General features: G+C 41.0%; 1 protein-coding gene and 1 long non-coding RNA gene across 5 annotated transcripts in view; one reads left to right on the forward strand and one right to left on the reverse strand.

Moving 5' to 3' along the window:
- Positions 1 to 225: 225 nt before the first annotated feature.
- LOC138065779 (uncharacterized) lies at positions 226 to 5,788 on the reverse strand. The gene is made up of 3 exons (XR_011138852.1): positions 5,674 to 5,788; positions 890 to 1,062; positions 226 to 318 (listed from the first exon to the last, which is right to left on the reverse strand). It is a non-coding gene; the product is annotated as an uncharacterized lncRNA (long non-coding RNA).
- Positions 5,789 to 7,154: 1,366 nt separating this feature from the next.
- Positions 7,155 to 26,997, forward strand: part of ELK3 (ETS transcription factor ELK3) — a 40,175-nt gene continuing 20,332 nt past the window's right edge. Inside the window, exons 1-4 of one of the 4 annotated variants that reach the window (XM_068938255.1) lie at positions 7,163 to 7,623; positions 15,603 to 15,646; positions 20,505 to 20,548; positions 24,764 to 24,972. In XM_068938255.1, the coding sequence (XP_068794356.1) occupies positions 15,612 to 15,646; positions 20,505 to 20,548; positions 24,764 to 24,972 (288 nt within the window). In that variant the 5' untranslated portion in view covers positions 7,163 to 7,623; positions 15,603 to 15,611. Of the gene's footprint in view, positions 7,624 to 15,602; positions 15,647 to 20,504; positions 20,549 to 24,763; positions 24,973 to 26,997 lie in introns of all 4 variants that reach the window. The other 3 variants (XM_068938274.1, XM_068938283.1, XM_068938263.1) reach the window with 3 other exon arrangements.

The following is a 26,997-nucleotide window of genomic DNA, read 5'->3' on the forward strand; positions in this document are numbered from 1 at the left end:
GAAAACAAGAAACTTTGTAAAAGATTTTAGCTACCTTTGGCTGAGAAACTCATATGTCATAAAAATGTAAAAATAGTGGTGTACTTCTCCAACCAATGTATGCTCAGCTTCATATATTGTAGATAACAGAAAATGACTGAGATAGATAAAGAACAATATCACATTTTTACTTGAATATTACATACTTTATACTTTACATTTCTCTACAGAAAGGATATCCCAGCAGGAAGGAGAAAGGTGGAGTACAATCCCTGTAGCATTTCTTGTTCTGCATTGTACAAAACTTTGCGGGGACACAGGAAGAGGATACGGAAGTTTCTACAGGAAAACGGAGAAAAGTTCAAACATAAACAGCATCCAAAAAATTTACCAACAGTTTATAACATTTCCTTTTTCTCTTTAAATGTTTAAAGACACCTACATTAAAGTATAGTTGACTATATATTTCTTTGTGTACACACATGCATTTTGGAATTTTCTCTCCCATATTACATCTCAAAGCAATTTTTAACAGAAATTATGCAAGCTATATCACGTGGAGTAATGTAAGCAATAACCTCTTCAGTATAGCACTCTCCTTTTAACAGAACGAGTTAGCGTTAGACTGAAAACATGCAATTATGCTCCAAGTTTATACTACAGTATATGTAGGATACTGAAAAAACTTGACATTAAAACAAAATCCTCCTGCAGAGCATTTCCACAATAAATGTCTAATTGAAAGCCCATTGAAGTCAAAAGAAACTTGCTGTAACTTCAACTTGCTGTCTTCTGCAAAAGACTTTGCTTCAGTAAAGCTTTAAGGATGTGCTTAAATCCAGGCTTGCATGCAGCTGAAATGTGGATGAGAGGGTTATGCTGTGGCATAGCGGATCCCCTGTCCTCTCACCTGGAGTCGGCTGGTGCTAACGGTTGGCTGCAGCCCCTTCAGCCATTCCCAGAAATCCATGGTTAATCAAATTAATTTTGTGTTTAAGCACAGCATGTAAGTGCATAATTAACTCTTAAGGACTTGCTGAATATGGACGGTCTTAGGCTTGTATTGATAGTATTTTGCTGAGTCTGGGTAGAAAAGAGCATACAGTTTGCATCAAAAAAGCTGTCCATGTAAATGTGGCATCTTTTGATAGCACCCAGTCAACACTACACAGCAGAAGACAAGATAATATTCATATAACTGTAGTTTTGGCTGTGTATCAGCTATCATCTTACGGACTATCACTAGTATGTGATAAAAGAGTAGAAGCAAAAATAGGTATCGGATTTTCAATGTATGTGTATTTAAGGTACAAGCAGGATAGCTGTCCTAAAATATTATGTACCAAAATAGTGCATGAAAGACATATTAACTGGTTTTTAGAGGAAAAAGATCAAGTTTGCATCGCAAGCCTACATTACCTGAGTTTTCAGAAGGATCAACATGCTGCTGCTTTTAAATGATTCAGACGTACGTCTACACTGAAAGCTTTTTCTTACTTTTATTTCAAATGTATAGCAAAAAGTCTCTAAATAAAATTCCCTCATAGATAGCTGAAGAGGAATGCCACTTTTTTGTTACATCACAGGCAGAATGTGAATCTAAGGACGTCTGTGTCCTCTAACTCTAGGCATCTGATTTGGGCTACTGAGCTTGTTGGCTTCCCAGGCTCCCAGTATAGTCAGCATGGAGAAGCAGGCTCCTCCTGATCATTCATGGCAGGGTCTTAACTTGCATGTTCTGAATTGCTTTCTGAAGTCTCTTTCCTTTACTGCACGTCGAGAAGAAATGAGTGCACGTGCACATGTAATGTAAAAGTATGAAGACACCTTCATTTTTTAACTGTTTTGTAAAATGTGACTTAGAAAAAGGATTTTCTAGCAAGCAAAAGGCAGCTACAATTGTGCTAATAGCAGTCACTTCCCGTAAGAAACACATAATGCATGTACTTTATGATGTGTACCAATGACTGATTAAGGGCTAGGTTTGACTTTAAAAAATTTTTTTTTGAAAATTTGTAAGTTTTTCCAAAGTGTCTTTTACTTGGGGTTTGCATTTATGGCTCTTGAATATAAGAAGAGGGAGAAGTTTTTTATATTCAGTTGATGGGATTTAAGAAAATATTGACTATTTTATCGGAAAGTATACATCACCAAGAACATGGATAAGTAACTTTATAAATACAAACACAGTAATGCAATCACTGAAACATTATAATCAAGTAAACAGTAATTAAAAGAGAAAGCATTGTTATATGCACCTAAATGAAAATTGTTCAGGAGAAATGGCTTCCAAATTGTATGTCACACTGTAAAACATAAAAGCTGTAAGGTCTCATGTTGAAGATGAAATGTGCACAATTTCATTCATCATCTAAAAATCCTAGAATTAGTGTGAGCTTAACAGAAGTGGCAGTGAGTTGTCCTCCATTTGCCCAAAAGCATTTGAGAATAGTACAAGTAGATTAATTATATTCAGATGGCATGGTGATACTTGGTGATAGAAATACCTTAGCTAAGTTATACTTAAGAGATTAGGTTAGAATAAAATAGACAGATGGGAGACAGAAAAAAAAAGACAGATGAAATACAGCTAAAGTTCTAGCTGGAACTTTTAATTAATTAGCCTAGAAAAGAAACTGCAGAAAAGCAGACTGAAAAGAAACTGCAGAAGAACAGATTGAAAGATTCAAGAGAAGCATACTGGTCTCTGAAGTACTTAATCTTTGCAGCTAGATTAGACCACACGCTTCTGCAAAGATTCTTGGAATCGTCTTTCCCCGTTTTCATGGATTGCCCCGCTTACATGCTCTAGGCACCTTCAATACACGGCAACACAGTGTTCCTGAAATGACAAAAAATCATAGGCGACTACACTGCACACAGAAGGTAATTCCTGATAAATTTTTCACTCAGAAGGGAAACCTAATGAAATAATACATGTAAATGATGGTTTTAATCTAAACGTGTTGGGTCATGTGCTTTCTGCCACAATGACATACGGGGAAAGCAAAACATACAGGAAAGTAAAAATGTGCCAGAGGAAGAGGAGTGTAATGGCAGTAATTTCCCCAAATAGAGCTTCCTGATCCAGCACCATCTCCTTCCATCACAGCCTTCTGAGGATGGCTAAGGAGAAAGAGAAAACCTGGGGTCTCCACAAGACCATCCCCCAAAGGCCGAGGGCAGGTTTCTAATTGCGACCTGGCAGTAATTCTCAATCTCTTCTCCCAGCCTCTGCCACGAGGCACAGGAACATGCTATTCCGGCAAACACATGACCCCGGGAGCAAGGAAGAGGCTCCTGTCTTTGTTGATGTCCGACCACCTGCAGAGTTTACTTGTTCCATGGTATGAGAAAGTATTTGGCCCTTTTCTTTGCCCCAACTGGAAACTTTTGGGGTTGAAACTCGCAGAATTTCTTTGTTCCAGAAAAAGCAGCACAACTTTTTTAACCTTCTTTTAACTATGACATTTAATTGTTTTTCTCACTAATCAGATCCAACTTTGAATAAGACTTGCCAGCAGCAGACATGCCGTTCTGCCAATGTCTGCCATCCAAAGCCATTTCTAAAGCTCAGAATTTCACTCAGGATAGCTCAACAAAAAGTCCAGGAAGAAATAATGCTTGAAGGGGAGCAATATACAGTCCAATCTTTTGAGTTTCCATGGGTCTAGAGTCAGTGTTACACCCGGGAGGTAGCACTGTACAGTATTCTAGACAGTAGTTTTCTTGCCAGTGAAGCTGCCTGTGAGATGAGATAAAACCAAGGACCTGACCACTTTGTGAGCAGTAGAGATCCCCCGGGACCTTTTGCAATAATGAAGTTGTTGGCTCTGCAGCCCATGTTTGTCCAGCTAGAGGAAAGTGTGAAAGAGAAAAGCCAAACCTGCTAGAGGAACATGCATCAATATTAAGGCAACATTTGCAAGGCATTTCAATTGCACGTTGTGAAGGGCAACCCAAAATCCTGGCTGAACGAGGCTGTCCTTCCAGCCCAGATAATTCAGTATACCTACACTTCAAAACGTCTTGGAAATCCCCCTGTAACCTGGCAGTTGGTGATTCAAGTTAGAATTGCTAGAAATTCTCTAACAGAGAGGAGAATGGTTAATACTGATTCTAACACAGAATCGATCGTGCTAGTTGCCATTAAAGCAGATACAAATTTGAAGCCTCTTTACTACAGGGCTTGTAATTTACAGAGAAACACAAAACGTTTAGGGAGGGTGATACAAAATATATGGCTTTATTAAATGTACTTGCGATTAAAATAGTAAATGAAATGACAATTATTTCCAACTTGCTTTCACCTTTGTTCTTGATAATTACGCATGATTATAGGCATCTATGTACATTTAAGGAAAAATGTGTACTGGCAAGTGACATTACAATTATTTTATTTAATTTAATAATTTAATTAGGGAGGCAGTCAAGACTCAGAGTGAAATTATGCTAAATCCTAGACCAACACAGACGTGAACACATGAAGACATGAACACAGCCTGAAGAGCTTAAAGAGAAATTGGGAGCACAGCAAATCTAGCTTTGTTTTAGACTGGTTAATTATAGAAGCACAGGAGATTTATGAACAGTTTAAAAATACAGTAGAAACAATCATAAAAGACAGACAAAGCCTGGTTTCTTAATTGAACTAATCTAATAAAAATGAGGCAGAATTATAGTCACTAAACTCAGGAATGCTTTGGGGCAATTTTTTCGCCAGAAGAACAGGTTTATAAATATGGGCTCTTTTACGAAGTGTACTATCCTTGTATTAAACAGCACCCAGAGACATCTTGGGTGCAAATGTTTGTTCTGGGTTTGCCTGACCTGCCCGATCAGGGCTTTTCGGCAGCAATGTGCCTTACCAGTTGTAGGGGAGCTGGCTCTAGTTACTCGACACTCTTTACGGCTGTCACAGCTGTTGTCTCGACCAACGCTGAGCAACGAACAGCAGTTTCCAGAGCTAAACCCCCAAATCTTCACAGTTTGAGGACAGGACTAAGGCTTTATAATTAGCGGTTGTAATAGTAGTATCTCCTGAGGAACAGGCACAAATAGAGCCGTAGAAGTTGACTAGTGACTGTACTAAAACCGTAACTAGCACTTTTATAACTACACTAACAATTTTTTTAATGGAATTGCTATTGTGGAAGAAAAACACAACAGAATGCACAATAGAAACCTGCAATTTCCCTCATTTACCATATTGTCTTTTTACATTAGATAATCCTTCAGGATAACATAACTCTAGATTAATTTAGCAAGGCAGACATCAAGGATTAAAGTGTTGTAACAACCATTCCATAAAGCACAATATTTTTATGAAGCACATAGATAATTTCCCAATGACGTCTATATCGTTAGGATCAGTGGCCCTGGCCAAAAGCTCAAATTTTCTTCCACTACCAGAATTTCTTGAAAACATCGTCTTTCCAGCATACCCAGGTGGCTTTATTCAACCAAACAAGTTCCACACTTTCTTCTCCAGCATCCCTGGGCTAATATGAAGAGCCCTCTCTCAGGGGCTGTTGAACCTTCACCATGGCACCTTTATGTAGTCTTCCGGTGCACTATTTAGCGGGACAAGTGCCATCAAAAATTTTCTAGTGTTGTCAATCAACTTACAGCATACTAAATAAAAGAAATATGTTCTCATTTTAAACATTTTTTTAAGGATAGAGCATTACTTACTTTTATAAGAGAAAAGAAGTCACTGAATTGGTTTGGAAAATCAGGTTTTCAGAGTTCGTCCTCTCTGATCTCCACACCAATAACTGGCCAAGGCAAGTTTGAAATGTCTCTGTTCCCCTTCTTGATCACAAAATCAGTGAAACGGAAACGCAGAAGATGAACGCTGGCACCCTCAGCTTTCGATCCAGCATTGTATCATGGGTACTGTAAGAACTTCTCCAGCTGCCCTTCTTTTGCAAAACTAGGTCTTCAGTTGTACTTCTCAAATGAAGATTGACTCCTACATCCTAATGGTTTAAATTAACATGTGACACAAGGATTTCATCCACTCCACATTTTAATCTAGAAAATATGCTCTTTAAAGTTATACATTTTAACGCCTCTTTATTTGAGAAGCACAAAAGGAGGTTTAGTAGACCCCACATCCTTATTCTAAAATTCACAATGGCCTCTAAATGGGAGTTATTTAAGGGAAATAACAAAGTTTCCTAATTTGATGTGGCAGTAACATGTTATACTTGCTACCCTATGGCATATTAGAAGACCAGAATGAGGAAACCTAACTGACATCCACAAGAGACTCCCAATTTGCTCATTGCAAGTTGTGAAGCTGCTGCTGACTAATGCTTAGCGGCAACCTGTGACAATACTTCTTAATTTCAGCAAAACGCATTTTTGCTCCCGATGACATTGGAAGCAACAGCCCAAAATAGTGATGAAAAATAAGCATTGCTTCTGTCTCATTTCATGTCAAGAACATTTTGAACTGTAATTACTGCATTTGAATGATAAATCTAGTGATTGTTAAAAGAAATAACAGCTCAGTATTGATTTTGAAGTATTTATTACTTATTGAACGTCACTGATGTACTTCACACCGGGCAGACAGAAGGCACGTCACTTGCTCTAAGAATTTGCAAAGACGCTACAGAGCTACAGGAAAAGGTGTAGAAGATGCAAGCACCGTATGCTGCGAACGCGTGCCTTTAGTAAATACAAATCCAAACACAGAGGTTAGACGTGAGGTCTGGAAACTGAGGTTCAGAACTGAAACCGGAACATCCAACTTAGACGTTACTATTTGAGTGCCCCCTGACTTTTAATACATCCTTTCCCTCCATTTTTTCTTTCTTTCTTTCTTTCTTTTTTGGTGCTTTTTTGGAGGATTTTGTAGCGCCTCTGTATTTGGATACGGATGGGGGTCCAGTCGGGGAAAGCGGCCCGCGCGTCCTGCCAGCCGGACGTGGAGCGAGCGGAGGTGGAGGCCGGCGGGGTCCGGGGTGGGGCGAGGGCTGCCCACCGCTCCCAGCGCCCGTCCTTCGCGCCCCTGCGGCGCTTCGGCAAGGCCAGCGGTCGCTGACCAACGCCGCTTAGCCGGGCTCGCCATGTGCATCTCCGGACTGTCGCCTGCGGGCAAGGCGGCTGGTTGTTGCCCTTCTGGCGAGGGCGAGGGCCGCGGCTGGGCCAGGCGGGCCGGGAGCTCCTCCCCGGGGGTGTAGCGCAGGAAGAGGTGGCGGTCGGGGGAGCCGCCGCGGCCGCGTGTGGAGTTACCGTTACCATTTTACTATGTGTGTGTCTTATGTTACAGCCATGCTGCACATCGGTGGCCAGAGAGAGGGGAGAGGGGAGGAAAAGCCTGTTTACACAGACTGCAAACCGCCTGGGGAATAATGCAGGAAAGGAAGTGAGCCGGCTCTCTGTCTGACTGCTCTAACTTCCTGCTCTCGCTCGCTCGCTCGCTCGCTCTCTCACACACACACACGCACACACATACACACGCACACACACTGCAACCAAGAAAAAAAAAAAAAAGAAAAAGGGGAAAAATCAGGATCTCATTACAAGAGCAACAGAGCGTTTGCAGAAGACTGTCAGCATGGAAAACCAGGGGATTTTACCCAGCTCCCTGTAAGCTACAAGGAGAGACTGGAAAAGTCCCTCAGGCTCTGGGTAGGTGCAAGTGCTTGCTGCGGCGGGGCTTGTCGGGGCTGCAAAGTTTCGGGGGGCCAGGGGGGCGGGCCGAGGGGCTGGGGGAGCCCGGCGTCCCGCCGCCGGGGCCGGGGGCTGCCGGGCGGCCAGGGCGACCCGGCGGCCGGTCCTGCCTCTGGGCGAGGAGCGCCGGGTGGCGGCGCGGCGGGCTCGGAGCCCCGCAGGGCGCTGGGGGCGCGCGGCGGGCAGCGAGGGGCAGGCGGCGGCCGTTGGCGGGGGGCGGGGGAGCGGCCGTTGGGGCGCGGCCGTTGGGGGCGCGGGGCCGTTGGCGGGGAGGGGGGGCGCGCGCCGCCTCAGGGGGCACTGCCTGCCCCGGCGCGGCCAAGGGGCGCCCTGAGGGAGGGGAGGGGGAAGAAGGGCGCAGCGTGGCCCGCCTGCCAGCTGTGAGGGACAGGAGCGTGTGCGGGGGGCGTTGGGCCGGGGCCGAGGCTGGGCTGGGCAGGGGGGCGCTACCTGACAGGGCGCCGCGAGGCGGGGGGAGCCGGGCACCCCGCGCTGCGCCGCGTCGTGTCGCGGTCCTGCCCCCCCCCCCCCAACCCCCGGGCCGGTGCCGCGGCTGCCGGGGCCACATGGGGCCTCTTTCTTGCGAGCGGCATCCTACTAACGGTGTTTGGGGCCGGGGTGGGGTGAGGGGGGGTCGGGGGTCTGTCACCGCCGAGAGGGGCCGCGGCGCCGGCGGGGGTGCGCGAAGCCCGGCGAGGGCGAGCGGCGGCGGCGGCGGCGGCGGGGGTGGGGGGGGAGGAAGGCTCCTGCAGAAACTGCAAAAGGGGCTTTAAAAAAAAAAAGTGTCGGGAGAGTTTCTGGCTTGTCTGGAAACAGCAAGACTAATTGCCATGCGCTTCCGGTTTGAAACTGGCAGCAGACAACATCTTGAAAATGAGTCACTGCAGCTCACAAAGAAACTCTGTGGTTTTCTCCTTCTCAGGTTTATATATTTGCTCTTTTTACAGTTTCCTTTGTAGTCTTCAGCCCTCGACCCTGCCCTCCCCCCTCCCCACTTTTCTTAGCTACCCCCTGCCCTGAGACCCTCTGGCCGATGCATATAGTTTCCACAATCAACCAAAAAAGCATAAAAAATGTTTGTAGAAAAAAAAAAAAAAGAGAGCGAGAGAGAGAAAGGGAGAGAAAGTGGAGAGTTGTTTTTGGATCTGGCTTTGCTGAAGGTTAGAGGGACTCTGATGCTGCAGGGGGAAAAAGTTCCCTGAATTTTCCACTGGCTGCAGGAAGAGAGCCCATTTAGTCATGGCTAAGTAATGTCTGCACACACACCAACTAATCTCATTAGGAGTTTCCGTTCCCTAACACAGGAGGGTTTTGTGAAGCCCTGTCAGCCTTTCTAACGTTGCAGTTGAAAGGGAGACAAGTTACATCTTTATTTACTTTGGGGTGTAGTGCTAAGACAAGTTTTTACATCGCAGCATCTTTTCAGGCACCAGGACTCCAACTGCAAAAGTCAATGTTTCATTTAATTTCAAGCAGAAAGTCTTGGTTCATCTCATATATTGTTCATTCAGGCTTTTTGTGTAGTTCAGATTGAGCGTAATTTAAGCATAAATACTGTCATAGGATGGAGCATGAAAATGGGGTATTCAGAAGGTTGGATTAAGATAAACATGGTCTTTGCATCTGCAATAATTATATGTAATTGCATGATAAAATGATGCTCTAGTGCCAAGATATTGAGCGGATGGACACATTTGAACTGTATATTAACCCAGGTATTCTTGCTGTATCGGTACTTTACATATTTAATTTTTGAGGGTTATTTATTTTGTACATATCACTTTCAAATTAGTGGTTTCTGTAAATATTTAGTGATTATTTTCACAGCAGTCAGGAAAAAAGTCTCTATTCAGAATTAAAAAGATTTTGCTATGCTCCAGTGATCTTTAATTTAAATTAGAAGTTAACAACTTCTGCAAAAAAAAAAAAAAAAGACTGGAGCAAACAAAGAAAACGGAGTCTTGCTTGCAAGTGGTTTGAGACTTAAAGAAAAGTCCAAAAAATGTGAACAAAACTAAATAAAGAAAATATAACTTAGCTACATACTTAAATTTATCATGTGATACCCTTAAGCTAGCAACTGTTGTGCAAAAAAGTAAGAATTGGATGAAGAACTAATTACAGTATACCACGTGTCTACCTTTGAGGATCTTGAGAGTTTCCTCTACTTTCTATGTCCAATGTCTATGTTTCTATGTCTGCATGGAAAGCTTTTTCATTAAGATCAGTTTGCAGAGTTTTATTAGTGGGTTAGTGGCACTAAGCACTATTGCCTCTTGATTTTGTATTTGAGCAGAGAAGAGTTTTAAAAATAATGTATAGAACAGAAAATGCCTGATCTCTGTTTCAGTCAAATGCAGGCAGTCATCAGGTAGTGAGAGGTATTTTCTGACTAGGGAGTTTTGCTCCTTTTGTAAAATTCCAGATTTGGGGGCGAGTGGGCATAAAGTTCAACAATCTTTTGATTATAACCTCAGAAATTCAATGTTATGGAACAGCTACTGTGACGGACTTATGACACCAAAACTCTTCCTGAAGAGACTTTACATAGCTCATGGTCTCTGTTTGAAATATGCACATTATATTGTCCACTTATTACATTAAATATTGCTGAAATTTCAGCGTGACGTCTGCTGAATCAGTGTGGACGAAGCATGCTCATTCATATGTACCTATTCATATAGTATATCTACACTATATGGATTTCATATGTAGTATTCATTGAGCATAAATAGCAATACCTTTGTGTCCTCATAGAAAAATAGATGTAACAGTGGTACATCAATTATATGTTCTGTGTATTTGAAAGAGTGAATGAAAAACAATCCCTAAATGTGTTACAAGTACAGCAATTCTGTTTGGAAGAGAAAAAATACATCAAATTGTAGGTGGTGGTTTTTCACGTAAATAATGAAAATGTCTTAAAGGTGTTTCACTATAAAAATGATTTATTCTTTACCTGTTTTGATTTATGAAATACAAAGTTTATGAGAAAAATGTATACTGTTTGCTAAGGGATGAGATACTATCAATTGCGTATATCTCGATTTTCTGAATCAACTCCATGAGTTGTGCCTAAAAAGTAAAAATACATGCTTTTACGCTGTTCAATATCACCAACTCCACCTAGATGCAACAGATGAAACAAATAGCGCAATATCGGAGGGAGAAACTCAGCTGCAGCCTTCCTGGTAACTGTGTAAACTTGATGTGTTTACCAAACAGCGCATGCAGGCATGGATGCTTTCATATGTAGAAACAAAAAACAGTTTCGTTTTACTCCTTAGCAGTTCTCCCTGCTTACTGATTCACAGTGCTTCTTTGCTCCTGTTACTTAATGACATTTCATTAAACTTAAGTCATGAAAACAAATGAAGTATGCTGCTCCGAAGACTGAAGTATTCCCCTTTGCTGTGCGCTATGTAAACTGTACCTTCCCTCTGTAATGCTGTTCTTGGGATGGAGGCCAAGTGTGGGGTGTGTTAAGATAGAGGTATTGTTATATGAAGGCATTACTGATCAAGGGACTTACTATACCTGAAGCTGAAATCTAACTCAGTTTAAAAATTTATTAAAGACATGTTATCACAGAATGACTATTATTTTGCAAGTTCACCAAGTTGCATGGAGTCTGTTGTTGGTTCTGGGGGTCATATGTTTACACGCAGCAAGATAGGTATATATGATACTTAGGGACACTGAGGGCCATCAGCTGTATAGAAAAAATATGAATCTTAGGTTTGGGAATGCAATTACATGACAGCATGTTGCTTCAGAAAATCAAAGAAAAGTAATAGGCATTGAAGTAAAAAGACGTTTGGCTACAAAAGTTAGAGGAGATTCGGCTAGGGCAGGGAGATCCAGCATACAGTTATTTGTGATGCATAAAAATGTATTTTAGCTGATATATCTTCTTGGTGACATTGTATAAAATTTATATGTCCCTGTAGTTACCTCTGTATGCTGAGTGGTTGTGTGTCATAGTACTGAATTGCCTAAGACAGAAAAATAAATTCCAGTACTTCCCACAGAGAAGTTGGTTGGTTGGACCCCTTTGTGCAATTCAGACTACCTGTCAGTCTGTGGTTTTCTTCTGGTGCTGATGGCTCCAGTCTGTAGCATGTCTGAATGTTGCTTTTTGAGTCCATCGTGGAACCAGGGCACTGATTACAGGACATCATTAGCCCGTGCTCGTTTCAAGGAGTGCTATAGGGTTTGAGTTGGTGTATATCTTTGGCAACGACACCCAATGGTTCATGCAACAGGCTGTCACTTAACGGGCCTTTGAAAATCATCTTGTACTGTATATCCTAGGATGGGTTTGTCATGTAGTATTCTGTGGCTTTCTCCATAGTATTTTCCACAATAGGGAATCTTGCAGTCTTGAATCATTAGACAGATATTCACTCAGTCTGTGGCTTGTTAAATGAATCAACTGATATCCTGGAGGCTGTTGAGAGCTCTTGAAAGACTGAATATGTCTGTTCTCATGTTGAAGTGTTTTGCTGATTTATGTATGATTTAAGAATTAGTCATGATTTGCAAGAGAATGTCAAGGTGTAGGTACCGGAAGTCCAGCTCACCGCATTGCAAAACACAGTGCTGCATGGATGGGATCAGAGCGGATGAAGCACATGGTATACTTCAAGTGTGCACTTCACAAAAATAAAGTGCATCTTTGTCCTTATAACTTTATTTAAGTGGATGTGATTGAGGTTTTAATAGCTACTAACAATTATACCAGAGTTCAGGTTTTTAAGGGTTTGTTTTGAAGAATGGATTTTAACTCAAAAGCTTTTTCAAAGAGACTTTTGCTGCTTTTCTGGTAGCAAAATCTAAACAAAATACCTGCCGTGAGAACTGATATGAAAACATCACTAAGACGGTAAATGCCAGCTAATTCAACACCAATTAATAACTGTGTAGACATTCTACATTTTTAATTTTATGTGAATAACATGATTTTTGCAGTACCAAAAAGTAGCCTGTTATTGTTGGTCTGTTTAATCAGTGTAATTGATATGATCTATATCTCACAGTGTACTGAATATTTCAGTAATTATTTTAAAGTTATGTTATAGTTAAGAACACCAGAGGCCATATTTAGCCATGCCATAAGCAGATACAACTCTGCTGAACTATGTATTTTTTTTTTACTGCTACGGAGTTATAGTTGCCAATACCACGTCTGATTTTGGCTTGCTTGCTCTAGTAGCATTGTTGTGACTATCTATAGCAGTGGTTTTTGTCTGTTTCAGATTTGTGGATCTGTAATCTTTTCTGAGCGGTTGTGTAGATGTCTATATTGCAGCTGAGCCGACTGTACTACTCCTGTGGTCCTTTCTTACCTTTTACCTGTCCTTTAGAAGGAATCTATTGACCCCTGTATGCCCGGGTGGCCTGTTGACAATCACTGACTTATATGATGACACCTATAAATTTGAAGATAAATATCAAAAAATGATGTAAAAAAAAAAAAAAGATCTGAGTTGTTAGATACTCCTCAAGGCATTCAGGAGACACTGTAGAGAAGGAGAATTTCTGTAGGAAGCCACAAACTTTCTTTGTTTTGATCCTGTAAAGCACTTAAGCGTGTATTTATTTTTGAGTGTGTTGGCACTCCTGTTAATGTACTGAGACTAATTGCATGTTGCAAACGCTTAAAGGCTTTGCTAGATTAGACCCTGAATGTAACCAAGGCATTGGAGTAGCTCCTGCTAGCTCTGTGCCGTTTTCCTGCTCCGTGCAAGTGTCCCCCTGGTCTTTCTTAGCTTTGCTCTAAAACTTGGCAGTGTCAGGGTGTACTGAGTGTGTGAACCATACTGCCCAGTCCACGGGCTTTCCCCAAACCCATTTCACAGAGTCATTTGAATCATGTCAGGGTCTCAGCCTGTCAATGTATTACACCATATTTGGAGATTCTGAGTACAGCTTTACAGACCAGTTGAATAATCCTTGTAAGCGTAGATTGGTATACATGAATACATTTTTACTCTGATGCAAACAACAGTGTCTTAGTTTCTTCAATTGTAAAATATTGTATTCATTTTTTTATCTTGTGGATCTTAACTGGAAGATAGTTCAGGTAGTAGCAGAGGAGATCTCACATCATTCAGTATCAAATTCTTACACATAATCTTTTAGTTTTAGGTGTTGTTAAATTATATATTAAATCATTTGGTTGTAATCTTTCTGATTCTTACCGATCATTTAAAACCAATAAAGGCTTTCTAGGGTTTAACGTAAGTATTAAATCCTGTCAATGAGATTTTACAAGACGGATCTTCCTTTGGAAATGTTGATGAACGTTCAAAAATAAGTTTATGTAAACACTTTCATGGTTACACAAAAAAAGAATAGACTTGAATTATATAATCCCTCTAAAGAATCTAAATGTTTTCAATCTAATGCCTTCCTGTAAGTTTCCCGTCCTCGTTTTGCAAAACAGCTGGCAGTTCATCTACAAAACAGATTTCTGTTAAACATCCATTTGCCTCTAATGTGGTGACAGCACCTCTTTACTGTATCTCTGTATATCTTTTTTTGATTTGAAGAAAATTGATCAGATGTATTTCAGTTTAAGCTTTTTGGGAAGAATCCTAATGAGTGTTATTGTTTTTAAATGTTTGCACTGTGGTCATGTTGAGTGGCCTCTGTTATATGAAGTCACATTGCAACACAAACCAGAACTTTGTAGACTCAAGTACCACTATTATCTCTGCCCAGCAATTTACAGTAATTCATTAGACAAAATGATCTTTAAAAAGCACTTAGAAACTTAGAACAGATTCCTATTTCAGTCATGTTAGTGTAATCTGGAGAAAGTTGACCGCCATCAGAGGAGTTCTTCTAGGTTACGCTAACACAGCTGAGATGGCAGTGTGGGTTTAGACTCTAGCTCTAGGGCCTCTCTGAAGCCTGGTGACTCAGAGGAGACTCAGAGCACGTCCCGGCGTCCGTGGTTAGCTTAGCAGGCTCCAGCGCTGGTATAGAAAGTGTGACTGCAGCCCTGCTTCATGCCACCAGTCCTTCAGTGCTGAAGCTCTCTGACGCACATGACTTCCAGCATAGAGCTGTATCAAGGCTGGGTTGATTCCTAGCCTTCCCCGGAAACAGGGTTCAATAAAACTGACTCTGCAATCTGCTCCAAGGTGAGGAGAGGAGATATAGTCTTTAAATTTTATTTAAACATGGAATCTCATCCAGGATTTGGTGTACAAATGAAAATAATGGCTGTTACGTATCCTCAGCAAACCAGTTGTTGAATTAATGGCGTTTGTAAACCTAGGCAGTCCTGGCACACTTGTACAGTGAAGCTTGCATTAATCTTTGAAATAGTGTCTCCCTGTTTGTCTCTTCTTCATAGTTTGCTGCAACCATGGGAATTGATTTAAGTACACAGGACACAGTACAGGAGAGTAACAACCAGATGTTGTGTTGGCAGAAACCGCCTGTATTTTAGAATACATTCTGTTGGGTGTTTCAGCATTTAATGAATGATGTTAGGGGAAAGGTGTAGGTGTGACCGTCGAGTCCTTATTGGTATACTAGACAAGTGAAAAGTGTTAGAAGATAAAACATCAGTGTATTCTTTTAATTAGGTTTCAGTCTAGTTTAACAGGTAGTAACCTTCCATAACAGAATATTGAGAAAGGAGGAAGGTCCCAAAGTCTTGAGATTTGGCATGTAAGATTCTTAATTTAGGTCTCTACTGTCATTACACACAGGATTAATACAGCATGTAAAGTGAAAAGGATGCACCTTGACTAGAGCTATGACTAACTGCTCGTTATTTATGACGAGGGAACTTAAAACCTGGCTCCTGCTCCAAGAGTTGTTACAGTAGTGCTAACTTCCGGGGGGGGGAATGGTCCAGGTAAAAAGGCTCTGTCTGTATGTAGATTACCATCTACTGAATTGTGTTGCACCTTTTTCAGCATAATGCTATGACTGAATCCCCTTGCGACGTGAGAACATACAGGTAAGCTGCTTATGTTATTTAATAGTTTAATGACTCGTCTTGCTAATCCAGTAAATTCTGAAAATTCAGTGTGCAGAGGAAAGGCAGCTCTGGCTGCCAGTGTAAGCTGCTATCATCTTGCTGTGCTTCAGGTTGCACAGAAATTGCCAGCCACCTCCGCTTGCCAAAACAGAGCTACCGGAATTGCATTTCCTTTCATTTTGACTGTGTCCCTCTCTATCCACAGTACTATCAAGGTCTGCTTGCTTACATAATTTTCTAGTCTAGGAAAACTCAGTCAAGAGGGGAAGTTTAGTTTAAAAATCTAAATATGAAATGTATGAAAAGCAATATTTGATACAGCTGATTGTATTATTACACTATTTACAGTGCTAGAGCCATTAACATAAGTTACAAAACTGGAAACTTTAATACTTCAATGTAAGAAAGGAGTACAGATAAGGAAAAAGTATTCACATTTGGGAGTAATCGTCACTTGATACATGAGAAATGAACTTCTTAGAGTAGCCCCTGTTCCTGAAGACAGTATCCTCTGCCCTCTTGTGTCTTTATCTGGTTTCTGTTTGCATGCATATTTTCTCTGCATTTACAAAAGGGGGACTCTCAGAGATTTTGTATAAGACAGTCAAATAATCATGAGCTGTCTCCTACTGATGCTGGCAGAAATGTAAGAGAAACTCATATGGGGAAAATAAACATATAGAGCTGGCTTTGAAACCAGAAGTCGCTCAGACTGCAGCGCAGCGTACTGCCAGCATGCCCCAGATGTGCACCACATGAGCAGACAGACAGCAATGCGAGGAGTCTGCGTTCATTTTACGTCTTCCCCAAGGTGAATGGTTGGAGCCATTAGAGCTTTTTGTAGTTCTGTTTATGACCAGCTTTAGAAATAGTTGAGCAGGTTGTTTTTCAAGCCTTTGGAAGGAGGCAACTAGCCATATTCCTTCCTGCTAAGAGCTTTCACTCTGTTCTGATTAAAACTGTTTCTTGAACTGCGTCCTTACAGGGAAAGCTGAAAATACTCATGTTTTAGAGCTGTGTCATCACACCTCTCCTTGGCAGGCCGTAGCTCCTTTGTTGTGTTAATGTGTGGGTTGTAGAACTCTCTTCCTCTGGCCGTCTGCCTCAGCCTTTCTTGGATTTATTAAAAAAAAAAAAAAAGTTGAAAACACTGTGTTATCAGATATGCCTGCCGGCACCACTACAGGACATGTGTATGAATGCTTTCTTTGCTGCCAGGTAGCTTAATGTCGTATGTAGTATTTTGCTCAGTCTTGCTGCTGTCTCTTAGGTGGTGCTGTTATTGCAGGAGCCTGTTTATTTTTGTAAACGTGCAGAGGCCAGAACTGTGGGTGTTGTTGCTTGAGAAAGCGGCCCTGTAGATTATTGCACTTCATTGTAAATAATCTTTTAATAGTAATATAAATTTAAGAGAAGACTATTGAGCAGGAGTGGCAGAGCAGGCCTGCCTCGTTTGACTCTGTCAAGTACAACGGTCAGCAGAAACCCCCTGTGTTTTCTTGAAGCATCCTTAAACCCTTTTGGGTTTGTGTGGCGATATTACCGTAGTCCTGAAGGCGAATCGGAACTTCTGTGCTGGGCAGTCTTCAACTTTCTCTAATGTTTCCACTGGGTGGTGCTGCAGGAATTCCTATTTTTTTTTTTTTTTACTTGAATCTGCATTTCCCAGAAAGACGCCTCTAAAATATAATAGGAGGAAGTCCTGATTTAGAAAGTTTTTGCAGTTTCAACACAATAGAGAAACTCTGAGGATGCTCTGGCAGGAAATGTCCCAGTTGCTGGATATGGAAAAATTACTAGCGTTCTGTATCATACACACGCAGCGAGTTCCCTAACGTGCTGTGAGTGTGGGTTGCACCATTAGTTTGATTTATTAACATTTAACAGAGAAAGTTCTGCATCAAGTTAAAATAGGTATATTTACACACTTATCGCAAGCTTAGTTTTTCAAGGCCAATTAAATTAGCAGGACGGTCTCCTTTGAAGAATATTTGACAGAGTTTCTAAGTAAACAAACTGATATTTGTTTTTCCTCCTCTCTGGCAGAATCACTAACTTTTCACCAACCACATCCTATTTATCATCCTTGAAGCATCTCTGTTGAGAAATAAAATGTGAGGACTGACTCAGACTTTTGCCTTGCTCTTTTAAACGTTCCTTAGCAAACATTTGGATGCTTTTTGGCAGTTGTCTTTAACCTCTCGTGATAAACTCCTTGTTATACAGGCCAGTTTTCAGTGGAAAAAGTTAAATATTGCTGATTTTGTTAGTTATTCCAGAAAAGTCTCGATCAGCTCACATTTGCTTCTGGAATTAAGCACAAAATAAATATATTCCAATTTTGTTAGAAACGAAAATGTAAAATAGAAAACTTGGCATGGGGCATCTGTAAGCTGTTAGACTTCCCATACAAACATTCACTTTAGAACTATGTTAAAAAATACATAGCTAAAGCAGCTAGAGACTGCATTATTCCATATTTTTCCCTAAATATATTATTTTGTCCTTGATATTTGTCATTACAAAATGGAATTTTTTTGGTAATTTCGAAAAACTTTTTTTCAAACTCACATCACTGTTTATTTTATAAATATTTTTGTCCTTTGGAAGTGAGTGTAATTTAGCAACATCTCCATTTCCAGGAATGAGAAAGAGTGGTTAAAAAAATTATCTGAATAACATAACTAATGATAAAATAGCCATATTATTTCGTGTGTTAATGCAGGAGTCACCTCAAGGGTTAAAATGAACCTGAGACACTTAGAAAAATAAAACCAGAGCTGCTGTTACAAACTGGGACAGATGTAGGAGGCCAGGTTTCCTGTGGCCCATTTTCCAGTTTCCTGGCTGCAACCTGCAGAAATAAAGGAAGCGAATGCTAACGTGAATGAGACCCTAACAATGCCCAACGTCACGCTGCTCCGAAAAACGTGCTGTTCGCCAGCATTCAGATACAAAGGCAGCAAATGGATGTACAAAAAATATACACGGCGTTTTCCAGACCAGTTGCAAAGGAAAAAAGGCATCTGTTAGAGATGTGATGTGCAAAAGCACACACGTTCCTGTGAGAGAAATGGAAATGGAGGTGTGCGCCTGCTGTGGTGGGGCATAAGCAAAGGAGCTGAATCTTTTGCAGCTGCTTTGGCTGCGAAAGGAATCAGTCGTTTTTTCATATGCTCAGTGAAATTAATTTCCCTGCTCTGGCTCTGCATCTTAATCCTTTTCATGTAAACGTCTGATCACTCTGGGACTACCTGTAGTGCACAATGCCAGCTAACGCTTCCTGTGTCTTGCTCATTTAATTGATCTTCGGCTGATTTTTTCAGCCCCTGGGCCTCCCAGGCAGCCTCTCCCACTCCTCCGTCCCTTGTCTTCCCCGAATCCCATGGCTGGTTCACAGCTCGGAGTCACAGGTGCTCCTCTGCAGTCACTCTGAAGCAAAAAGGGGCTAGTTCTGTTCTTGATGGTTGGAGGGATCCCCACTTTTCACCTTGTCTAGGATAATCAGTATTTCTATTTATTTCATAAGGGCTATGGAGGGGCTATGGAGAAAGAATCCCGTTATGAAACTTAGTGTATCTGGGAGAAGGGAGGATTTGCAGGCAGATGTAACAAGGTCATCTGAAAGCTAAGGACCTGCGCCGAGGTCCTGAATGCCGCAGAGCTGCTCTCCGGCTTCCTCCGTCGCCTTCTGGCTTTTCCTACCCAGGAGCTCTACCAAACTCAGTGCCTCAAAGAGATTCCTGTTTGTCTGTATCACAGTTCATGTCATAAACCTTTCTGAAAATGAGCTTTTTTAGTTAGTTAGTTTTGCCTCTGCGCCTCCTGGTTTTCTACTGCCTGGTTTTTGAGATAGGTGGCTTATTTATTTTATTTTGCCCAACAGGTTGATGACTTATTTTTGTAGCCTTAATGCCGCTTGGCTAACAGTTTGTCATATGGGAAGTCATGTATATTGTGTTGGTCACAAAATGGTAATACAACTCATCAGCGTGCGTATGTCTTAACCATTTCTAGTGCAACTTGCATAACGTTTTTGTAAGACTTGCACGTTCTGCTAAGAGTCAGCCTCCATAGTCTGGAGTCGAGTGCCGGTTGACCTTTGAGCCTGTGGTCATCTCACCTTGGTGAGGAACTTGGGCCCTCCTTTAAAGGAAAGCCAGATCCTAGATGGGACAATTTTGCCTGGGAAGTGCCTGTCCTTTTCTACCCTTCTCTTTAGGGAGAACTTGCAATGCTGATTTTGCTGCTGCTCCAAGTTAAGGCGTTTGAGTTAGGCTGTTAACTTGGATGAAATGAAAAGGGGCGGTATTACAATCACAGGTATTCTGAGGAGCCTCCGTCCCGTATCGGTCCTGAACTTAAAGTTTGGTGCATGGAGATCACATTGCATCATATTGATCACACAGTTGGGGGCACATTTGAATGAATATGCATTGGTAATGCAAATGATGTGTTAGTGTGGCTAACTGTCACCGTGGCCTGAGAGATGGACTGGCAGAAAGCTCCATCCTGCAATATCCTTTTGCCATGTAACACTGTATTTCCAAGTTTAATTCTTTCTAGCTATGCCAGTAATTATTTGCATCAAAGGTAGCGAGTGGAATTGATCAGGAAGTAAAATTACTCGGTTATTTAGGCCAAGTCAACCTAGCAAATTTGTTTCATGGCTTAGAAAATACTGATGAGTGTCAAATGCATTGTATGAATGTTTTTAAAATGGTATGATTGCAAAGCTACATGTGTTAAAGTTAGAACATGAAACAAAAATTGTTGACTCCTTTGTCTGTATCTATTTGATTAGACTTTCCATGACAGAATATGTGTTTCTTCATAGGTTGCCTGTCTCATTCTGTACCAAGAATGTATGTCACTATCTAAGTAAGTGACTTTCTGAAAATTATTTTTCTTTTAGTCCTTGTAATTCAGTATGTGGTCCCATGTATTATTTACTGCCCAGCATTCAAAATGATGTTTTGAGCACAGAAGTAACAGGAATATATATTATTACTATTTAATATTAATAAAGAGTTGAATGAAATTTGAAATGTGTGCCCTGTAGGGAGTGACGCCTGTAGGGATGACAGCCATTTCTGTCAAATTAAGGTGATGCACTGAATTCCCTTTGACTCAGTAAAAATCCCACAGAATTAGAAGATACATACATGAACTGTGTTTCCTAAGGATTTCAGACTCCTCCCAATGAACATTTGTAGTAATTTTTAATACAACAAAGTATTTTTTGAGAAATTACATGCCCTTTAATACATCAGTCATGTGATTCTTCTGATCCACCACTCACATGAGACACAGGGAAAGGCTCATTACACGATGGAGCCACAGTGTCCTCCCGAGGGGACAGTTAATAATCTGTGGGACCCCAAACTGATGCCCATAAGGCAAGGCTGGTTCACACTTCTGTTGAACTGATTGGAAATTAAGTATTTGGAGTTAGTCTAAAACAATCCTGTCACTGCAGCATCTTAAGTTTTTACTGTTCCCCTGCAAAGTGAAGTGATGCTATTATTCACATTTTAGAGAATTGCAAATGAGGCACAAAGAATTAACTGCAAGTTTATCAAATTCAGGATACTCCATCTGAGATGCCTGAAGCCTAAATTTTTTAGCATGTTTAAGAATCTCCATGACCGTATATCAGAAGCATAAAGCTTCTGTTAAAGGTTGTTACGACTGCATATTCAGAGTTCAGCAAATCAGACCTGAAGGCCTCATGTTGGGTGTGTAGAGAAAAAGGAGCGTACAATTAATGATCAGCTGAAAATGTAGTTTGCGTGATTTGCCTCAATTAGGATCTATACATGCAGTTGCTGTATAAACTATGTGCAAGGCTTTATACAGGAACTCAGTGGCAGATGGGGCGTTAGGATCTAATGCAGCATTGAGCTGTTTTAATCTCATTGCTGTACAGGCAAACTTGGGTGATAGCCAACGGAAGACTTATGGACATACCAATTAAGTGCTTCGATACTGGATTTTTAGGTGCACAGGTAACTTGATAAAGCCTGATCAGAGCTATGCCCTTGGAGAGGTGACCACAGCTTTCCCCCAGAAGAGGGCAAGGCAGGCAGGTGGCAAGGAGCTGCTGAGACTAATCCCACCACAAGCGTCTTCCCTGGATCCAGAACCCCAGAGATAATGTGCATATCTGAGCTGTTTAAAGAACTGATCAGCATGAAACACTATTTTCAAAGGAAATAACCTTTTATATAATAACCTGCTGGAAGTCACCTCCAGTCACCGGGACAGGACAGACAGCAGCTGAGTAGGCGCTTCTGTGGCATGGTCTGCTCACACAATCTTGCACTGTTTGTGCATTTTGCATTATGCATGTGGCTGAGTCACTGTGAGGCCAACACTTACTAATAAAATGGGATCCAAAACTGTTTACATTTGGTAAAATGATAATCATGAGCAAGCAGGTTCATAACGGAAAGCGTAGTGCGCGGTTAGCTGTAGGTGGTTGCACTGCAAGGGTTCCTGGCCAGAGCTGAATGGGGATGAAGGAGACGGCAGCACCATGCGCTTCATCCTGAGTGCAGGTCCAGCCAACCTCTGTGCAGAGACGTGGTCTCTGGTGAGCTGAAGGAAGACGTAATTTAGTTGGGAATGAGGGAATTGCATCTCTGAGGTATTATAATGTTATAGCTAATGTCATGCGGGTGGAGTTTGTATTGGTGCTTCTGTAATCCTCTTCCATCTTTCATTTCTTCAGCTAAAATTCTCTAGACAGGTGTTTGTAGCCTGGGACACTTAGGTGTATTTTAATACAGTTTTGAAATGAGACATTTATAAGTTTATTTTTAATTTTCCAGAGCAAAACGTGTTTCATTTGTGATTCCTTATTTAAGAGTCATATGATACAAGCTGAAATTATTCAGAATATCCATCCCTATGTAGTACACACAGTATGTAGAAACTAAGATTATTTTTAGGCAATGTGGCTGTGTCAACCTACACATGCACAGTAAAATAACTTGAACAATTGAGAAATTAGTGAAAGTGTGTATGTGATACTAGATGAATAAGGACACTTTATTAGGTATGAAGTTAGAGATAAATAATCGATTAAGGAGGCTAATAGTCATACAGATCGTCTAATTTAAAGAAGGCTTTTAAGGCTGTGAAACAAGTATGTCACTTTTAGATACATTTAATTGTGGCTATACAGTTTCCTACACTGGGTGGAGAAGGATTTGTATAAACTGCTGAAAAAATGCAATGAAGTAAATGCAAAACCTTTCAAAGTGCCAGAATGTCCATATAGAGAATTCTAAATATGTATTTACCTGCTCTTAAATGCATGTTCCTTCAAGGGTACATAATAGTCCTGTGAGCCTTTGCCATCCCTTGGAGGTACTGTGGTAGTCATTCTGTTACCCAGCTGGGTGTCATTAGACATTTATTTCTGCCCTTCTCATTCAAGCTGGCTTCCCACTTATTTAGGGAAATGAGGCTTTTACATGGATAATAAAAGCATGACCAAATTTTGCAAACTCCTTTTTAGACAGTATGCTTAGAAATTATTTAGACTAAAGTAAATCTCCAACTTCCATTTGTCTTTTCTGAAAAGTTATTTACAACATTCTCTAGTATCTTTAACTTGTTGTTACAGTAGCTTCAGTGAAGCTTATGCAATTTATTTTCATTGTTAACTACAGTGTTTCAAAGACCAGCATGTAGCAGGATGTAGTGAATTAGAAAAAAGAAACATGATTTCTTTAGTGCTCTAGGGGACTTGAAAAGGCAAATCTTATTTCCGTGGGCTGCTTTACAGTTACATCTAATAGAATAGTTAGAAGCCTTATGCCCTCTTGTGGTCAGCGCTCCAAAGGAAATGTGAGGCCGTAAGCCTGATACACATTGGCCATGTAGTGTATTAGGATAAAGGGAGTAGCGTTTTAGGAAACCAAATGAGCAGGAAAATTAAAAATTAACAGTTTGTTTGGGTAAACCCCCAAAATATCCATTGCTCTATGTGCAAATAATACTGAACCCAGTAGTCAATTAACCCAGTAATACTGGCATTTTTAAATGTGCATTAGTTAGCTAGAACATGTCAGAATTAAATATCAGAAGAGAGCAAGAAAAAACGATTTGATACAGTGTTAACATGCTAATGCTGGCAAAGCTATTGAAAGTGCAGAATAATCTCAGTTTGTGTAAAAGATCAGTTGCAGCCACATCTTTTTACAATAATAAATTGTCTTTGGTGCCAGCGGTTCCAAGTTTTAAGTTGTGTCTGCGCCTGTGCTGAGCTGATATTCAGTAATTCTTCTGTTTGCTCTTCTAGTATAGCATGGCAGTTAGCAGGAAAAAAAACTGTTCAAGCATCCTTAGAAGTGAGACTCAGGCACCATTAAAGCATATTCCTAACTTTCAGCTGCGTGGATGATAATGAAAGAAAAGACCCTTGTTACAGAAAGATTCAGGCTAAACAGTACTTACTCTACTGTGAACTGATCATTCATCATTTCTGCAAAACACATAGTATCTTTGAGCTGGTTGAATTATCAAGCAGAAACACTGAGACCCATTTCAGGCTCCCCCAAGCCAAATACTTGAAGGCTGGTGCAAGTGTTGGGAGGAAGAAAGAGTTTGGTTTCCGGTCCTCCCGCCAAAGGCAACCATCCACTCTTCCCCTTTCGTCCCCTGGTTCCCAGTAACTAACAAGTTCAGTCTGCTCATCGTTAAAGCACACAGCAATTTTTCAGTTGATTTCAGTGGATAATTATGTCAAGTCCTAAATTTTTCTTGCTCCACTTTCTTTTGGAAAGTGGCTTCCTGCACTGAACTGGAAGCATCGACTGGAGACGACCCTGTACCACGTGAACTAAGTGGGCAATACTTACCGTGTTTTAAGTCTCTCTTCAGAAGGCAACAGTGGAAAAAACACTGAAACGGGAATCCAGGGCTTGCAGGTCTTCTGGGTGCTTGGTTGCCAATGATACAGTATAACTTCCTTTGCCAAATTACTTAAGATGACTCTTAGGTAGAGCTTATTACTGAGATGAGTGTTGGCTGGAGCACGTGCTCCCGCATGTTTCTCACATCGTTGCTCTCCTTTGTCCCTTCTAGGTATGGAGAGTGCAATCACGCTGTGGCAGTTCCTTTTGCAGTTGCTGCTAGACCAGAAACATGAGCACCTGATTTGCTGGACGTCTAACGATGGCGAATTCAAGCTACTCAAGGCGGAAGAAGTGGCTAAGCTGTGGGGACTCAGAAAAAACAAAACTAATATGAATTATGACAAGCTGAGCCGAGCGCTCAGATACTATTATGACAAGGTAAATTTTGTTATTCTCGTGCAGACTAAGCAAATAGAAACACTACTGTTTAATATTTCATCTCTGTGTGGAAGCTTGTTATAAGTTCCCCTAATTAGTTGTTACAGTGGATAACGCTACTGAAGGCAATCACAGTGGAGGTAAGAGGGCAGCCAAAACACGTACAGGAAAACAAGGCACATCTCTTTCCTCAGAAGGGGAAGTGTTGACCTAGGTTTACGCTTACTGACGCTTACATGTGTTTATGCATTTGGCTACCCAGTACTTTCTGTAGCTTTTGACAACAATAAAATACGTGTTACTAATGAAGGACTGTTTGATTATTACAGCCTGCGTAGGATCTTGTGGAATGCAGAAAGGTGGCAGAAAGCAGTAAAACTGGCACGCGGCAGATAGAGCGGCAGCTTTACCGGCAGGTGTCAGCTGTCTTAGGACAAGGAAAAGACACTCAAAAAACCCAACAGCATAGATAGCGGGGTTGAATTTCAAAGTTTTTGTGGGACACACCTTTTGGAACATAGGTGCAGTCCACGAATTTTTAGCTAGTCTGGCCATCTTTCCTGTAAAACTTCTTTTTTTACAATTGTATTGGGTCCTAATTGTTTTAGCTGGAAATAACAGTGTTCAAACATTTCTAGAATTATCATGGCAGTGCAGTATTACTTCACAAGAATCTCACTGTAACTCTTCATTTGTTAACATTTAGTGTTTCTTAAGAGTTTGGAAATTTTCCACTAAGCCATTTTTAGGACAAAATCTGTGTTAGCTTCAACAGTAGTCTAGATTACATGTTGCTATGATGTAATTAGCAGCAAAATATACAAGTGAGCACCAATTTGATGTCTTACTGGAAGTGCAGACTAAAAGTAGCAAATAGCAGGAAAAGCAGCTTGCCAGGTAGTGGGTGTCAGAGCAGGGATGTGTTTGGGTGTATTTTCCCAGGTAGTAGTCTCACGTTGAGCTCACCTCAGGTGAGGACTATTTTTGCAGTAGAATGTTAAATTTACGCACACTGGGATATTACTTTCTGGGTACCTCAAGTCAAAATAGTGGAGCACATATTTTGGTCAAGGTTTGTTCCTTAAACTTATCTGCCCTTGAAAACGTACTTAATTTAGCACTTCCTTCATGTTGACAAAAGAGGTCACGGTTACATCTGTTGAGGTTTGATAGAACTAATTAGACCCAAGGCATCAGACACAGTTTAGGCTCCAACCTTATAAATGGCAATTTGCATGTGTCTGTGCTCTGCTATGCGCTCTCAGAAGCCGCTAACTGGCAGATAGTGTAGGCATACATACACTTAGCGCAGAGCCATTTTCAATCAGTTTATTTAACACTGAAATCTGAAATAATAACATCTTGGACATAGTAATCCAGAGTTACTTAGATCACTCAGTTTGCTCCTGATTTTCAGAGCTCATGAGCAGGCCAATAATCTAGAAGTCAGCACAGGGTACTGGTGGCCAGCACCCCTGACAGTCAGATTTCTTGAATATACTGGCAGTTTGTAAGGTCGCTCTCATGAATAAATCATCCCTCACTTCAGCAGTCTTTGGACTCAGCTTGGTGTGGTGGCAACAGTATTACGGAGGACGCAAAGATGAGAACAGGGAGTAACCGCAGTTTGTACTAGATTGGCTAGACTAGACTGGGAATCTCTCAGATGTGATCTTCTCAGACACTAGAAGGAAAAAAAATTAACACAACTCTGGAGCAACTAAAGTATCTCACATGTTCTCCTTTCTCAGTTTCAAACTCTACCAGATTCAAGGAGTTTCCAGTTGTTTTTCCAGCCTTTTTTGGATTAACATTATATTGTTTTTATTAAGTCATTTCAGGATTATGTCCTCTTAAGTGAATATTTTTTAATGATATACCTAAATTAGTTATTTTTCCTATTTCGTATATTCTCGAAAAATACCTTAAAAAGAAGGGCTCTCATAGGTTGGTATATTAAAGAGGAAAAAATTATAGCCACATTTACTTGGTCTGTTCTCATCCTGATTTTCAGGAAAGTAAGTG

The sequence above is a fragment of the Struthio camelus genome, chromosome 1 (genome assembly GCF_040807025.1).
Source record: "Struthio camelus isolate bStrCam1 chromosome 1, bStrCam1.hap1, whole genome shotgun sequence".
Taxonomy (NCBI): domain Eukaryota; kingdom Metazoa; phylum Chordata; class Aves; order Struthioniformes; family Struthionidae; genus Struthio; species Struthio camelus.